Source organism: Theobroma umbraticum, unplaced genomic scaffold, assembly GCF_002168275.2.
Source record: "Theobroma umbraticum cultivar Fairchild unplaced genomic scaffold, ASM216827v3 scaffold_239.0, whole genome shotgun sequence".
In the NCBI taxonomy this organism is placed as follows: domain Eukaryota; kingdom Viridiplantae; phylum Streptophyta; class Magnoliopsida; order Malvales; family Malvaceae; genus Theobroma; species Theobroma umbraticum.
The window spans coordinates 252,546-269,457 of record NW_018397279.1 but is presented as its reverse complement, the minus strand read 5'-3'; the positions used below and the strand labels follow the sequence as shown (position 1 = coordinate 269,457).

General features: G+C 36.3%; 3 protein-coding genes across 7 annotated transcripts; 2 read left to right on the top strand and 1 right to left on the bottom strand.

Moving 5' to 3' along the window:
• Positions 1-1,828: 1,828 nt before the first annotated feature.
• On the top strand, positions 1,829-5,717 carry LOC110427948 (uncharacterized). Its single transcript, XM_089785530.1, has 7 exons — positions 1,829-2,252; positions 2,359-2,439; positions 2,557-2,733; positions 3,515-3,685; positions 3,912-4,127; positions 4,213-4,301; positions 4,800-5,717. Exons 1-7 carry the CDS (start codon positions 2,168-2,170, stop codon positions 5,481-5,483), a joined length of 1,503 nt encoding a protein of 500 aa, XP_089641656.1. The 5' UTR covers positions 1,829-2,167; the 3' UTR covers positions 5,484-5,717.
• Positions 5,718-9,815: 4,098 nt separating this feature from the next.
• Positions 9,816-10,999, top strand: LOC149526311 (uncharacterized). The gene has a single exon (XM_089785531.1). The coding sequence runs from the start codon at positions 10,073-10,075 to the stop codon at positions 10,550-10,552; it is 480 nt and encodes a 159-aa protein (XP_089641657.1). The 5' UTR covers positions 9,816-10,072; the 3' UTR covers positions 10,553-10,999.
• Positions 11,000-11,342: 343 nt separating this feature from the next.
• LOC110427935 (RING/U-box superfamily protein) lies at positions 11,343-15,674 on the bottom strand. 5 transcript variants are annotated; one of them, XM_021443581.1, is made up of 2 exons: positions 13,989-15,674; positions 11,343-12,407 (listed from the first exon to the last, which is right to left on the bottom strand). In XM_021443581.1, the coding sequence occupies exon 1, from the start codon at positions 15,192-15,194 to the stop codon at positions 13,992-13,994; it is 1,203 nt and encodes a 400-aa protein (XP_021299256.1). In that variant the 5' UTR covers positions 15,195-15,674; the 3' UTR covers positions 11,343-12,407; positions 13,989-13,991. The 5 variants fall into 5 exon arrangements, with proteins under 5 accessions (XP_021299256.1, XP_021299260.1, XP_021299257.1 ...); XM_021443585.1 differs by having other exon boundaries at positions 11,343-12,365; XM_021443582.2 differs by lacking the exon at positions 11,343-12,407 and adding an exon at positions 12,446-13,408.
• Between the last annotated feature and the right edge of the window lie 1,238 nt (positions 15,675-16,912).

Genomic DNA, 16,912 nt, shown 5'->3' with positions numbered 1-16,912 from the left:
AGAGATTACAAGATTAAAGACAAAAATTAGAAGCTAAGGTCAAGGAAGTGGAACCATCACTGTCTTTGGCATCGACAACGTGACCATGAAATGTACGATGTTGAAACATTTCATGGTACTAACTTCCTATGCAATCGCACAATGTCCAATAACATTTAAACCTAGAAAAAGATATCCATGCAAAGTTTCCCAGTGTCAGGGATGATAACCTAAACTATGGGGTACTTACTCTTTATTTCCCTTTTATATTAGCATAAGTTAGGGGACGAACCTTGAATAATGCATCAGCTCTCACTTAAATTGGGGATCAAGGCCTATGATTCATATATTATAGAGATGAGTGGAATTTCTCCTTTGATCAAAACCATGCAACAATAAAGGCCTGCAATTCATGCTAAGTTACAATGTGATGGACAAAGCTGACACTGTTTTTCATAAAATTATCTGATTTTTCCTCATTTATAATCATCAGCAACTTGAACAAATCTAAAGATGAAGAAAAATGGGATTCTCAATATGTGATTACAATGATTAGTTTTCACTATCAGACTAGACTTTCAAGGGCAAAATCATTGTATATAAGCTTCAAACAAAACCCAGTAAAAGCATTAATTAAAGTTAAATCATTGCCATGGGCATCTCATCAAAAACACCACTAATTCAGCCCCATGAAGAAAAAAAGAGAAGCTAAAGAAATCCTCTTTCCAAAGAAAAGAATTCTAAGAAACATGAAAGCAAACATTCTCCAATAAAAAGAGAGAGAAAGAAAGATAGTTACTGAATTTGATTCCATATTGGCAGATAAGTTCCTATCCACCCAAAGCACATGGCAGCTACCACAAGGTGGAGAGTAGAAACGGAAGGAAAGATCAGTTGGAAGTTGTACATCACAAGTAAAGCATTAAATTAGAGACAAACAGGGAGGCTTGTTTCTTTTCTTTAATTAAATAAAGTTTGCTATTAAGGAGATTATAAAGGCATTCTCACCTGGAAGTTTGTAAAGAAATAGTCAAGTTTCCCTTTCTTTATCCCGCAGAATCAAATTGAACAAGGGGCTCCTTTAACAAAATGGCCACATGAACCATAATTAGAGTAATGCTAGCTTTAGAAAGATTGAAGTCATAAAATTTAGTACTTCCCTTGTCTAGAATTGAATTTTTTTTTGTTATATTAAAAGTAGCTCAACATGCAAAGACATTGATGAGTGGTGAAGTCTTTTGGACAAATGTAGCGGATATGCCAAACAATATAGCAAATATTGTTTTGCAAGATTTACTTGAGCTGTAGCTAATAGCTTGGTTGTGATGGAAGGGTTACAAGATCCCTTGATTAATGTAATAGACATGTACGCAAGGGCATTCTTTTTCTTTTTCATGAGTTTTTTCCCATTGAATTTTATCATGAAAAGGCTTTTTAATGAGGTTCTTTTTACATGACATTGAAATTGATAAGGGTTAGAGTTAAGCTGTTTATGTTTAGTAAAAGTATGTCTCATTGTATCAATGTTCCTTATGATTAATAAAGTTTTTTGTCTGAATTATTAAAAAAAAGTGTAAATCAAAATATACTTAAAAGTAATGAAAGACAAATTTGATTTGAGACAGGGAATATTTGATACAAGCAACCTGTCTACTACTTGTTAAAAAGAATTGTTGAACACATCTATGATTTCATTCACTTTTTGTTTACAAACAAGAGTGCCCCATTTGCCTGCAAAAGGGCAAAAAATAAAAAAAAAATCAATGGCTGCCAAGATCAAATTTGTCATTAAATGATTTGAGAGCAATTAAAACAAAAAAATTTAAGACAAAACCAGGGAATATGATTCCTGCTTTAACTGGCATTCACTATGGTCTAAGAGACTTAAGGCTTTCCTCTCTTTCTTTTGCCTTTACTTCCTTTTCTTGAACAGAGCTCCCCTACACAGTGGTATTTAAACCCTTCATAGTATCTACCCTCTCTTTTTCTCTTTCAAAAAGGCTTCTACTGATTAAAATGTAAAAGCAAAAAAAGTTGGCAAAGCCAAACAATATTTTTGTGGGGTCTTCTTCTTAAGGAACTATATATATGCAAAGCAACAATATTTTTTTAACAGAGCTCTAATCTTTCATGCTTGAACTGTTTTTCATCTTCTATGTTTTCCATGTTAGAGTAAGAAACTTAAGCAATGGTGAGGAAATGGGTAGTTATTACTCTCATTTTTTTGGTTCTCTTTAATGGGTTTTCTTCAGTTTCTGCCACCCCACCTGCAAGTAAGTCTAAAAAAAGCTCTCACCATTTTACTTTTTGTTTTTATTTTTCTCTGTATTTGTTATATTTTTTTGTTTGAATTTTGCTTTTCATTTTGATTTTTTGCAGAAATTGTAACTTCAGTTGTCTCAAATGTGGTGTCTGCTCTTGTTAAATGGCTATGGTCACTAAAATCAGCACCCAAAACTGGTAACTTTGCTTCATTGTTCAATCTGTTTCCTATTTTCCTCTGATTTTTGGTCTTCCTGCCTCTTTGTGTGGAGTCTAAAGACTGGTTTTTTGGGCTGATGGGATTTGTTTTCTCAGCTATTTCTAGCCGTTCCATGATGAAATTTGAAGGTGGATACACTGTGGAAACAGTTTTTGATGGAAGCAAGCTTGGGATTGAGCCATTTGCTGTTGAAGTTTCCCCAAGTGGAGCTATCTTGGTGTTGGATTCTGAAAATAGTAACATTTACAAGATCTCAATGCCATTGTCTAGATGTAAGTTAATTTTGCAGTAGCACTTTTCTGGGGTTCAAGATTTGTGTTCTTTTTTCCTTTTTTGAGAGGAAGATTTGGGTTTATTAACAATGCTGATTGCCTACCCGAACATTTCAAGTTTTTTGGTTGAAACTTGAAAGCTTGGCTCTTTTCATTAATTTTGTCTAGGAGGTACTTGGAGCATTTTTTTTTCTTTCTGTTTAAGTTGTTGATAGATTCTTAACACATTACTTACACAACGTTGTCGATAAGTTCGATGTGCTTTTGTTTAGGAGAAGACACTACTTTTAAAAGGACAGAACACCATTTAGTGCTGTTTGCTGCCTACCAGTTACATCTTTTTGAAGATTATGCAGTCTTTTTCTTTTTTATTTCAAAGTCGACATTCTCTATTGAATACTTAGACTTAAAATTTACTTATTTTGTCCTTTATCTTCTGATCTAAGCCTTATGCGTAAGTACTTTCACTTTTTGAATACTCAATATTTGACTAAGGTGTGGACACCTTTGAGCTTCTTCATGAAGTTTAATCACCTTGGTTACTTTGAATGGTGACTAGTCCAAGTTCACTTTGCTGTTCTAATTTTTGGAATCATTTCAAAGTTAGAAAAGTTGGAGGACTGATGAGACTTTACGTTGTTTTCTTAGAAACAGAAATGCCAGGATTCTCTTTCCTTATTTGATTTTCTTCTACCTCATCTGTTCATTTTCTTGGTGCTCATTTGAATATTCTCCAAAACCTATCATTCTTTCATTTGCTGACATGGATGAATATCTGCAGATAGCAGACCTAAGTTGGTTGCTGGATCATCTGAAGGGTACTCTGGGCATGTAGATGGGAAACCAAGAGAAGCTAGAATGAATCATCCAAAAGGTCTTACAGTGGATGACAGCGGAAATGTATACATTGCAGACACAATGAATATGGCCATAAGGAAGATCAGTGAATCAGGTGATTTGGGCAACGTTCAAGGAATTTCTCATGATTAAAGAATGGACTCTCATTTTAATTAGTCTTACAGCTGTTGTGGTTAGATAAGTGCAAGAAAATTGTCCGCCAAATCCTCCATTCTTACACAGCTACCTTGCTAAAAATTTTGTAGGTTTTAAGTTCTTTGAAAATCATTAGCCATTCTAACACAACCTCTGAGCTGAATTTATTTTATTTCTTTATGCAGGGGTTACAACTATTGCTGGTGGAGGAAAATGGAGCCGAGGAGGAGGTCATGTCGATGGTCCAAGTGAAGATGCAAAATTTTCAAATGATTTTGATGTGGTTTATGTAGGAAGTAGCTGCTCTCTTTTGGTTATAGATAGAGGAAACCAGGCAATTCGTGAGATTCAACTCAATGATGATGATTGTTCCCATCAATATGATGGCAGTTTTCATTTAGGTACAATTCTTTTGAACTGTAAATTGTTGATGCCATTTTCTTTCAAGACCGTGACAATCTTTAAGATATGGGTCCATCATTGTAGGTATAGCAGTGCTTGCTGCAGCTGGCTTCTTTGGTTACATGCTGGCCTTGCTGCAGCGTAGAGTACAAGCAATGTTCTCTTCCCGTGACGTAAGTGACATAATGTTCTATGTTTTTCTTCTGTTTCTAGTCATTAATTTATTGCTTATATTATCAGAGAGTTTCCCATCCATTAATCTTCAAAATATTTTAGATAATACCTTATGTAATGCTTTCAAGTTTGCTAATTGCAAAGCAAATGGATGGAAGGTCAGAGATTTTAAACTTTATATTTATTTTCTTTGCTTGTAACTTATTATAAGAGTTTAAATGTCTGGATTCTTTCTTCTCTCCTTTCTCATAAATTTGGTGAGTGCATTCATAACCATTATATATCCTACTTTCATTGTTTTCCCACTTCTTTCCTTATGCATTGAATGGGGAATGTAATACTATTCACTGTACTTGATTTTCTGATTTTCTCTGGATGGAGTAATTTCATTGTTGCATGTGAATGTTAGAAAATTGTTCTGACACATACATATTATCATAAAGTTCCAACTCTCTGAATTCTACATGAAATGACCAAGCAAGTTCCAATCTTCTTAGGACTCAAGAACTCCAATAAAGAGTGGAGCAACTATGGCACCATATCAGAGGCCTCCTAAATCAGTCAGGCCTCCCTTAATTCCACCCGACGATGAACCTGAAAAAGCAGAAGGCTTCTTTGGTTCAATTGGTAGGCTCGTCCTCAATACTGGCTCATCTGTGGCTGAAATCTTTGGGGGCTTATTTTCGGGCTTTAGAAGGAAGCCTCGCCACTATCAGTATCAACATCAGTACCAGCAATCAACCATACAATCCAGAGGATGGCCTATGCAAGAGAGCTTTGTGATTCCTGATGAAGATGAGCCACCTTCCTTAGATACTAGGACTCCAACGCCCAAGAGAAGTTACCCATTTATGACCAAGGACCTTGAGAGAAAACACCATATCAAGCAAAGCCGGCCTCACTATAATGGGTGGGATGCTAACTATCAGCAACAGCAGCAAATGCAGATGCAGCACCATCAACAGCAGCAGCAGCACCCACATAAGCATTATTCATCCAACCCACAAACTTATTATGAGAAGAGCTGTGAGACAAATGAGATCGTTTTTGGGGCAGTTCAAGAACAGGGTGGAAGGCGTGAAGCTGTGGTGATAAAGGCTGTGGACTATGGGGATCCTATCTATAATCACCACAACCTTCGACCCCGTTTGAATTACATGGGTTACTCCCATGGCTATTGATCATCTGCCAGAGTTTATTAATCAAATGACAGCAAACAAAGATCTTTCAAGTCCCTATGTATGCTATGAACATGGGGATGTAGGACTGATGATGATGTAAGTTTACAGTTTTCCATTTGATTTTCCTTTCTTAGGAGATATGTTAGTTTCCAAGTTTGTTCCCCATAATAGGATGTAATATATGTATTGTAGTTGACCCCAAATGAAGAGAATCAAGTCACTGGTTTAGCACTTTGGACAGCGTGTAATCAATCTGGATGCTACACCAATTTTGAAGGGCAAAATTAGATCACTGCTAGTGGTGGTATGAAGGGCTAGACTGAACTAAATGACACGAATTCTCTCCAACAATAGGGAGCCGCTCAGACCTCAAGCTAATGGCTTCTCTAGAAAATTTTATTAAAAGAAACTCCCTAATAAATTTTGCAAGAAAGAATATGCAGCCTGCCTAGGTGTTGTTGCAGGCAGATGGGTCTCAATTACCAATGCACCAAGCTAATGTATCTTATCCATTTCTTTGACTTGTTGATGTAAATATTATTATCACTATTCACTGGCTGCACAATCTCCTAGAGAAGCACTCATCCGCCTGGATTAACCTTTCTATGGTCGGCAGATTTTTTTTTTAAAGAAAAAGGAAAAAAATGCTGCTAGTTTCTATTTTGGGTGAGGGTAACATATACCAATGGTATGAGACATTTGGTTATTGCTTATTCAAATTAAATATATAATTTTAAAATTCCTTAGTAAAGTAGGTGGCTTGGAGAAACTTTGACAGGTGAACAAAGTTTGAGAGTCAACATCTTCAATCCTCTTTAACTAATTAACACTGTTGAATTCTAGTCTTTATAAGTCTTTTGGTTGCATTTTCCATGATAGGGTGGGAAGGATTGTTAAGAGCTGATGCTTTTGGGTCAAACTTCTACAATAGAGAAAGAGAAGTCCCATTGGAAGTTGCTATGCTCCTGAACAAGGAAAAGCTAGTCATCACCCTTTGCTATATATGAATTCCACAATATTTGGTCATGAATGATGCTTTTAATTAGAGTAAACTACCCTTTGCTCTCCCAAGTTTGATAGAAAATATGAAAAATATTCTCTTAATCTTCTGAATAAAGTAATAACATTAATTATAATAAGTTAATTTCAAATGAAAAAAACCAAACATACTTTTGTGTTTATCAGGTATTCAACATGACTTTTTTTAATAATCTTAATGTTTTCACATTTATATTTCTTTCTCATTTTTTGGATCGATGAGAGTAAGATTTTTCATACAAAAATAAATAAATAAATATTTATTTAATAACAAAATACATCAAGTAATTTTCACTCATGATTCACATCAAGAAACCACATCTATCGAGAGAGAAATATATATACCAATAAAATCCAATAGTCCGAAATTGACAAAATTAAGCTTGTAATACATACAATAATTATTTTTATTTATTTCACATGGATTTTGATATAAGGTTGATTAAATCCCAAGGAGTTTATTTTCAACCATTAAACATTGCCATTCCTAATACTATTAACTATAAGGCTGTGGGTGCACCATTGCACTATCTATCAATTCCCCTCTCCTCGATCACTTGGTCCGGAGGTATTCTTGATTCCCAGCAGATCAAGAGCTTCAACCACATCATCAAGTTGAAGTCCCTGCCCTTGTCGGATAGGGCCGCCGGGTTTCACAATGCCGCCATGGAGATGTTCTGGTGAAAGCCTACGGGCTTCTGGAGTTGAAACCAGTAACATGAAGCTCAAGAAAGCAATGAGGAGAATGAAAGGGAGGGATAATTTGAGTTTCATGGCCATGAATGGAGGTTAAACAACGTAAGCTTATTGCGTTCTCTGCTCATGAGGATGAGTAGGTGGCCAGTTTGCATGGTTTATATAGGAGACGATGGTGAGCTTTGTTCGACAAGCAATAGTGGGAAAATGTTGGTAAGTTCAAAGACGTATGAGAAATGTGCTCATGTTAAGGAAGCAGGAAGGGAAATTCATTCGAGGAAGTTGTTCATGTTTTCCGAGCTGGAATTTTTGGAGGGTCAACTTCCGAGAATTAGATTAGACACAGTTCATTGAATTTGAAAACATAGTTCTAGTCTAAACTGTTTAAGTTTACCAATTGACCAATATAATTAGGTAGATTATTTCATTTATTTTATGGATTGTGTTGTAACTAGACTTAACGTCCAAATGTTTAAACAGTCCACGAAGCTCGCTTATAAAGAGGTGCTTACTTAATCCTAGCAATAGATTTTACCTGTCCTTCGCAAGGGTAGGTTAAATATTTCTCGACAATTACCAGTATTTTAAGATAGATGTGTGTATGATATAAGGTACTCCGTTACTGATTGAAGTGTGGGATATGAAATCGTGAGGTGCTCTAGCTTTTGCAGATCTAGACGCCGCCCGGCCTGGTTCATTCCAATCCAAGTCCAACCTTGAAGGGAGACTAAGCTTAAAGTGTTTTCAACTTGTTAATTTTACGGTCATATACCGTCTGACCTAAAAAATTAGGGGCACATGGTGTTAAATATGTAAATTATTTGACTTGAAAAACCAACAACTTAATAACAATATGCAATACGGAATTTGATGAATTCAAATTTGTAACAATTTTCTTTTAATCTAATATATATATATACCTATTTTATGAAGCATGATACATGAAAGGTGCCATGAATCATGCCATGGCACAGTTGGTTTCAAAGTTTCAAACATATATATAATTTGCTTTTTGTACAATGAAGAAATGGAAATTAACACCGTAAAGCACAAACCCTAAGCCTAGCAACTCTAAAGACTTGATAAATAAGATGCTTGATATAAGGGTATCTCAACATTTAGTTTATTGGTTAGTGCGTAGAATACGATTCGAATCTTTGTTTTAAATTAAAAAAATTTATTTTATCTAAAAAAAGTTAAATTATGTGATCTTTGCCATTAACAAAAAGGCTAAATCTTAGAAAAACATATTACCCTTTTCTTTGTAATTAACAAAACTTAGATGGCCATTGTTAGTCAGCATGCAGTATATTCTTTTGCTGTCTTGGTTGATGAAAGAAAATAAATATATAAGAGTAAATAGAAAATTTATATATTCTTCTGTATGTTTACAAGGATTTGATGATATTTCTTCTATATATGACCCTTATGCAATGACCAAGGCAAGGAATTTATTTTCAACCATTACACATCACAACACCTTGAATTTATGTTGAAACTTAACACTAACAACAACGTTTTGTTTGCACCATAGACTGTATATATCAATGCCCTTCGCCGCCATTGCTCGGTCCGGAGGAATCCTTCATTCCCAAAAGATCCAGAACTCGAAAAACTTCATCAAGTTGAGGTCCCCCATTCCGCCACTGGCTTGGGTCAGCCTTCATAACAGCACTGCGGAGACGATTGGGAGCGAACCGGCGAGCTTCCGGGGTGGAAGCTAGCAACATGAAGGTGAGGAAAGTGAGTAGGAGCAAGAAACCGAGGGTTTTGATGAGTTTCATGGCCATATCTTTGGAGGAAAGCAAAGAGTAATTGATAAAACTTGTTTTGCTTGTTGTAAACGATGAGTGGTCATCTTGCATGAGTGTGATTTATAAAGGGAATCATGATAAGCTTGCTTTGACCAAGGAAGCAGGAAAGGAAAATTCATCTGTGGAAGTTGAACCTGTGTGAATGTGGAATGGTTGCAGAGTCCAAGTTGAGAAGATAGCAGAGAAGAATAAAAATTGGGCCACGTCACTTCATTTTCAAATGTTTGCTGTTTGCCTATTGACCAATCTACGGTAATTTTTCAATGTAGGATCACGTGGATGCTGAGTTTTCAGTGCTTTCAAACCATGTTAAACCAATAGCAACTATTGCTCTCGGCTTGTTTGAGTAATTGTATATACATAAACTTAAATTCAATGTCATGAGTCATAGTGTAAATGTTGGTATAGTGAAATTATCAAAAAATTAATATATATATATATATATATATATGATTGAATGTATGAATATTAATTATCATTGGATATGGTAATTTTGTGAAATTTTGATTAAGTAGCAATTCTCATTGTGATTTATTAAGTCTAAACCCCGTAGGCCGAAGTTCAATAAAGGCGTGGGCTTCAACAGAGCCCACAAACTTACCATTTTTTATTACTAATACAAAAGATTTTATGTATTTTTAAAATTAAAATTTTAAATATAATTTAATAAAAATAATAATTAAATTTTAAGAAATATGGGAATCAAATTCTCTGTTATTTATTTTTAACGTTAAATATAAAACAAAGTAATAACTCCATCTACGGCTTCGAGGGCTGTTATTGTTAGTTGGTTTAGCTGTTACAACCTCCTAAATTCCCGCCGTTTCCGTTAGAAATAAATAAAAATTAAAAAAAAATCTTTTATTAGAAAGAGAAGAAATGGCTCTCTCTCTGTCTCTCCTGAGAGAAAATTCTTAATTTCTTTCTCTTTCTCGAGAAAGCGAGAGAAAGTGAGAGAGAATTCAATCACTTTCTCTCCCTATCTCGTTCTATCTAATCGTAACGGGAATTTCCTGGGCGCGTTTCCATTTTCCAAAAGGAATGTCGCAACTGCCTACGATGGAGGAGGAGACGGTCGTCGTCGAAGACGACGTCCATGACCTCAAGTTCTCCAATGGAGGCTGCTGTTTTTGGATGCCTTGTCGCTCTGCTGTTAGATCAATCTGGTGGGAGCGAATTTCGACCGACGATACCAACTCCGCCGCCTCCGCGAATACAAGTCACTACGTGCCGTGGTGGACCCGAGGGTGGAAGAAGGTTCGAGAATGGTCGGAGCTGGTAGCTGGACCGAAATGGAAGACGTTTATACGACGGTTCAACAAGAACAAAACCGGTAACGGAGGAACGAAATTCCATTACGATCCCATGAGTTACTCCCTCAATTTCGACGAAGGACCGGGGCAAAACGGTCATTTCGATGAGGATTTTATGAACAGAAACTTCTCTTCCAGGTACGCCTCGTTGCCTGTCTCCACGAAATCCTCCATGGATTTAGGCAAAGACGGGCCCTTTCTCATCTGACTGTACACGTCATTCGCTTGAGCTACGGTTTTTCAGTTCACGTGACAGTCACTCGCACCAGAAAGTTGGCGGCGTGGTCGAGGCTTACGTTAAGGTTAATCTTTTTTTTGTAAAGCAAAATATTAATTGTTTTTTTTGTTGAGGATAATAAGAGAATAATATTTTCCCTGATATTGCTAGATGAGTGAAGGACGAAGAGAACTTGTAAATGTCAAAAAAGGGTTCTTTTTGTACTGGGAAATGTAAAATAATCAAAGAATTAATACAAATGTTCATGTCCCATTTTTACCTAAGAGTATCAAAGAGTTGAAAGACTGCCAAGGTGAGAAAGTAGCAATTCATTTTGCTTTAGATATAATTTAGGAGTTTGGGAGAAATTAAGTCAGCAATGTTTGATATAGTGGCATCTACGTACCACATCTATGGAAAACCTTGATTTTTGTGTCTTTTATTTTATATTTCAATTTCATATTTTCCAAGTGAATTGAAACTATGGTTTTGGATCACTATTGGGTGAAAGTTTGTGCTTGTTGATGTTGGCATATGACATTTGATTGTATGTTATTGATTATTGATGTTGAGATGAGTGGTGCATGGTTTGTAGAGTCCTACTTTGTTTTCCAGGTTTGTCAATTAGCGGTCCTTCTAACATAGTTAAAGGTCATTCAGGGCCTTGCAACTTGAGAAAAGTAAATGTCATTCTTGAAATGACTTTGCCTCTTGCACTAATTGGGCTCATTTTTTTTTTTGTATTTGATAAGATTATGCATGAAGATCATGGTGACTCCTAGAAAGTCACTTTCATGGGCTACCATTTTGGATATCACCATTCCTTAAAACGAGGTGCAATCTTTTTAATAGTAAATAAAGAGGGCAAAAAAAAAGCCTCTTTTAAATGAGTTGATGCCATTGAATCACAAGTTTCCTGTAGCTAATTTCATTTTCCTTTTTTAGTACTAGAATCCCAATCCCACTGGGGTTCTTCCTCCTCTTTCAGTAGTGACAAAAGCTTGCCAAAAAAAATATAACAGCATTGGCTTATGGGCTCCTAGTCCTGGCTGTTATTGTGCAGAAGAACAGTTTTTAACAGGAAAGGAGTGCTTATGAGTTTACAAATCACTCGATTGTGATCCACCATTACTGGAAATTAGTCCCCCTTTTTATCATTCTCTCATCTCAATGCCAAAGTCCTGTCTACATTCCACATTTCCTGCTCTATTTTTAATGCTGTCCCTGTAGAATCTTGCAGGGGTAGTTGTCAAATCACTAACTCTCATGCATTCTGTTTGCCACAAGGTTTTTAGCACATTCTCAACCCTTTTCTGATTGCAGACAATATGATACGATTAACTTCTGAACTAGATCATGTTGGCAAATACCATTATTGTGCTGAATAATCTAATCTGTTTATTACTAGTAGGGCTGAGCAAACCTTTTCACTGGACAAACAGCGATGGTAAAAGAGGGGGCTGGGCCAAAGTTTACATTTTGGTTTTACCCAGTGGGCTAGGCTTATCCCTTTCCATACCAGGCCCTGAGGTACATGAAAGAGACAAAAGTACCTCATTGTTGTCATATGATATGATTCTGACTTCTGAGGTGGTTAACGCTGAGCAGTTCACAGCTTCACAGGATTCTAACAGGCAGGATTATGGAGCCCACCTTGGAAGTACTTTAAGCAATTGTCATTGGTTGGTGACCGTGTGCTCTGTTTTTATATTTGGATCCCAGAGATGACATTATCATTTCTGAACAGTCATTGTTGGACACTTCCTCTCAAGTGGGGCTGAAGATCATTTTCACATAGGTATCCCTTTGCAATATACTACAGTTCATCAGAACCACCACCCACCATCTGCATACTTCTAAAAATATATATATTGTAAACAAGAAATACCCTAAGACCTTCTTATATAAATAAACATAATAGATGTTTAAAAGGAGATGATAATAAATTTGTTTGGATCATAGAATCTATCTAGGTCCACAATGACAACACTTGACATCCCTCGATGGCTTGATATCAGTATTTGTTTGTTTCTTCCCTTCTCCTTCTATTTTTCCTCTTTCTACTCACTTTTGACTCTTATTTTATCCAAGTGTAAACAGCTCTCCTCAAACTTGCTGCATTTTGACTGTTAAATAATGCAGTAGATAGCCTTGGTTTTTAAATAAGAATGGATTTAGATTTAATGCAAAGGGTTTTGATTTCAACAAGGCCACATGCGAAGAGCAAAAGATGACCCCACAGTTTTAGCTGCTACAGCCAAGATTTTTGAATTAAAGGACTCATCACAAGATTGAAAAAAATTTTCTGTCACACAGCTTTCATGGATCCCACCATCATTGCACAACTGCCCACTCTCAAAGCCAACAATCACTCTACACAACAGATTGAGTGCACATTATCCTAAAAGGGTTGATATATTAAAAAGTAAAAGGGAAAGGGCAGGGGGAAAAACCCCGGCTCATCAAAAGCCAAGAAAAGCAAAAGCACTAGGCTCCTGCCTTAGATCATGTTTAGACATATATAAACATCACTATACTTTGTTGGGGAGAGAGATTTTTTATAGGCTCAACATCAATAGGGGAAAGTATGGAACTGGGCTAGCATGAATTGCCTATCTTGGGCAACAAATTAACAGTAGAATTGCATGGAAAAAGTTGCATCTTGAAAGAGTATTATGATTTCCCTAAGTTGTGAGACATCATCCTTGCTTGAAACTACTCAAATTAGTACTCCATGTTTGACTTTGAACTAGCACACCCCTAAGGTGAACAATGTAAAACCAGTACCATTTCAACCTTAATCATTCAAACTTTACTAGACCATAACCTTCTGCATAACAAATTGACCTGTGGATTGACAACAAAACTGTCATGATGCGAATAAAATCATTCTGTTCGCAATGTCAAAGTTAAGTAACAATTAAACATGATGACAATGGAGTTCTAGCTAAACACTAACACAATAGTCAAATTGCTCTGAGCAGCAACATTTCTTGTCATGCACTATATATGATACTACATAGGCAGTGCAAACCCTTCAAATGAGATAAGATTGCTGAGATGTGCAGTAGCATGGAACATAGTGTATGAATATCTTCTTTATTTGATAAAAAATATACGTATCTCTTCTTTTGCAGAAATAAGACATCATCATGAGTTCAGCAACACAGCTAGAATTAGAAGAAGAGTCAACAGCATAGTCTTACCTACATGAATTCTATTCTCTCATTCAGTTCAGGTTACAACCAGCAAATGCCTTTGTGAGTAATTTTACTTTGAGGTTTCAGAACAAAAATATATCACAACCAACCATTACAATTTTGAATTAGCATCTCAAAAAAATTTTCAAAGCAGGAGCTGAGCAAAAGCATAACAAGCTTTGATCAATTGAATAAATAGCTCAACCAGAAACCGCCAAAGAAATTACCTATCATTTTTCTTGTGTTTTCTCCAACCATGGCAAGCCTGTATTAAGAGAAGAAGGCATGCCGATTTGGGCATCTGAATAACTTGAAAATTTGCCTTTCTTAGACCAAAGCCAGATCTTGGAAACAGAAAAGCTCTCCCCTTTGGCCACATTACTAATCTTTTTCGCCTCTGCATCCCTTTCTACTGAAGAATTCCCATTCTGTTCCAACCCTTTTGATAGCTTTATATCACGGCCACTGCTTTGATCATTAGACAGAGCAACCCTAAGATCTGAGTCACCTAGCACATACTGATATGAACCCATAGAAAAACACCTTCTTGCATCTAAATTGCTGCTACTTGTTTCTCCTCCTGCCTCCCCAGGTCCATCATTTAGCCTTCTGAATTTACCTAGCCTCACGGGCAAAACCCCCTTGTCAACAACAATTTCTTCCATTTCCACTGTTTTCTGACCGGGGGTATATCCATTTTCCCCATTGCCAGCACACCCCTCATCTTCCCTTATGTCATCGAAATCATAAATTGGATTTTCCATTGAAAACCCAGGAGTAAAAAGAGTACCTCTGCAAAGAGGGCATGTTGAGTTTGATAACAGCCAAGTGTCAATACAATTTATATGAAAAGCATGGCTACACAGAGGAAGCAATCTCAGCTTATCTTTCTCAGAGAACTCACATAAACAAACAGCACAATCAAAAGGCTCTTTAAGACCAACTATTTCTCTGTACTGGAAAACAGGTAAAGCATCAATAAAAGCTTGATCTAAACCAGAATCATGGAGATGAAACAGTTGTTGTAGCTGCCTTTGGAGAGCATCAGAGGTAGACATTTCAGGGTATCTATTAGACTGAGAAGATGTAGATGAAGACGGATGCTTTATAAGGAATCTAACAAGCAGATGTAGAAGACCAGAGATGAAAAATAGTACAGCCAAGATTACTATAATGAACAGAACTGCAGGACTAATTCTAGTACCAGAAGATGATGATGTTGACGATGGTGAAGGGTTTGAATCTTTATGAAAAGTAGTAACAGCAGTATATGGAGATGGAGGAAGAGGTGGTGGATATTGAAAGTAACCATCTTTTTGCCTGATTTGATGATGATGAACCCAAGACATCTTCAAATGGTTATGCTCCAAAAACCAACTCTTTCCTTGGCTTTCTAACATTCCACGGATTATATAGCTGCACTCAAGAACCATACTCCAAACCTCAAAACAGCCAAAAAAAAAACTCAAACCCAACTCATATTTCAGCCTAAAAACAATGCTCAAAACAATACCTTTCCTTTTCACTAGAAAAAGAACACCATATACACCACAAGTTTCGTTTTCCTTCTTTGGACTAATATCTTCCAAAATCTTTTTTTCACACTCCACGAAATAATATCAAAAAAGAAAAGAAATTGGCAAAGTTTGAGTCTTTGAAACTTACCAAAAGTTTTATAGCATTAAAAAAAAGAGGAAGCCTTATCAAGTTGGGCTCTTTTCTTTAAGTAACTTAGAATGGGAGAAAGATGAGGACAGTGGAGAAGGGCATCTAATCCAAGTATTAATCAGCAAAAACAAGAAACCAATGTCAAAAAACACTTTGGTTTTTGGGTTCTCTCTCTCTCAAAAGTGAGTCTCCTCCCCCTTCTAGGTCCTGGTCGAACAGAAAAAAGGCAGGGGGGAGGGAGTGGCAGGACAGCCAGCAGTCGTTTCCAAAGTGCGAGGTTAAAGGATGCCAAAAAGAAGCACTGGAATTTGGCCCCACTTGCCAAATTGAGCGCGTGGGTTTCAAATGGTCAACCACAAACAGACAATGTGATTCTGTCCTTGGCTATGTTTGGGCTTTTGTGAGGTTGGGCTAAAAAGTCTGAAAAGGATTTTGGACTTTGATTAACTGAGTTTCATTTACTGAATTAGGGGGTTAGGGTTGGGGGTTACAGTTAGATTGGTGTGTCCTTGATTAATGACATGAAAATGACTTGAGTTTTACACTTGGAAAAAGCTCAAAAGTATTGGGAAAAAAAGGTCTACACATTAATAATCTTTAAATATAGTGTATTGAAATTATGACTTATTTGTTCACACATTGATGGCATGGCACGCCACCCAAATCAAGAACTCTTGTATTAGGATATTGATAATGTAGACTTCTTTTTATACATAAAAGTCCAAGTATTTGGACAATAATATCAAAATCCACAACAAAAAGATAGAGCAAATGTACCTTTTTTTAAGCGAAATCCAACCTAATTCCCATTATTATGCAATCAATGCTTCAGCAGTCTCCTTCAACTACCCATTCAAGCAAAGATTAAGAATTGCATTAAGAACATGAAAACACTTCATTCAATGATCGAGTCACAAAGGTTTCTGTTGCACATGGATATAGTTTATTTGTCACATTTCATGAGTGAGTTTGGTTTTAATATATACGTAAGGTAACCTGTATTTGTTACTTGTCTTGGGTTTGCCTTTGAAGTGTGGAAGATGTGAATGCTTCTTGAGTCTTCATCCTAATGTTAAAGGCAAATTAGGTGAAGGTTTTGGATGACAATCAGACATTAGTTGGATATTTAAGGAAGGGACAGATGACTTTTAGGTGATAAGGGTTGAGATTTCTGTAGTTGGGCACTCCTTATGATTTAGGAATGAGCTTTCCTTTAATTATTCCAATTTGCAAACCATGATTTGGGTGATGATGGATGATGATGATCTGCCACGCATTATGGATATAGTGAGCGCAAAAGTGTGTGATCAAGCTAATAATGTTTCTCAATGTAGGGACAATCTGTGGGAAAGCTGGAGAAGAAACTTAATTTATCAAGCAATGGAAATGTAACAAATGTTTATGGGATGTTTGATTTCATGTTTCCAATGATTGTCAAGTCATGTAGTTTCAATTCATAAATATTGAAGGATAGATTCTGAAA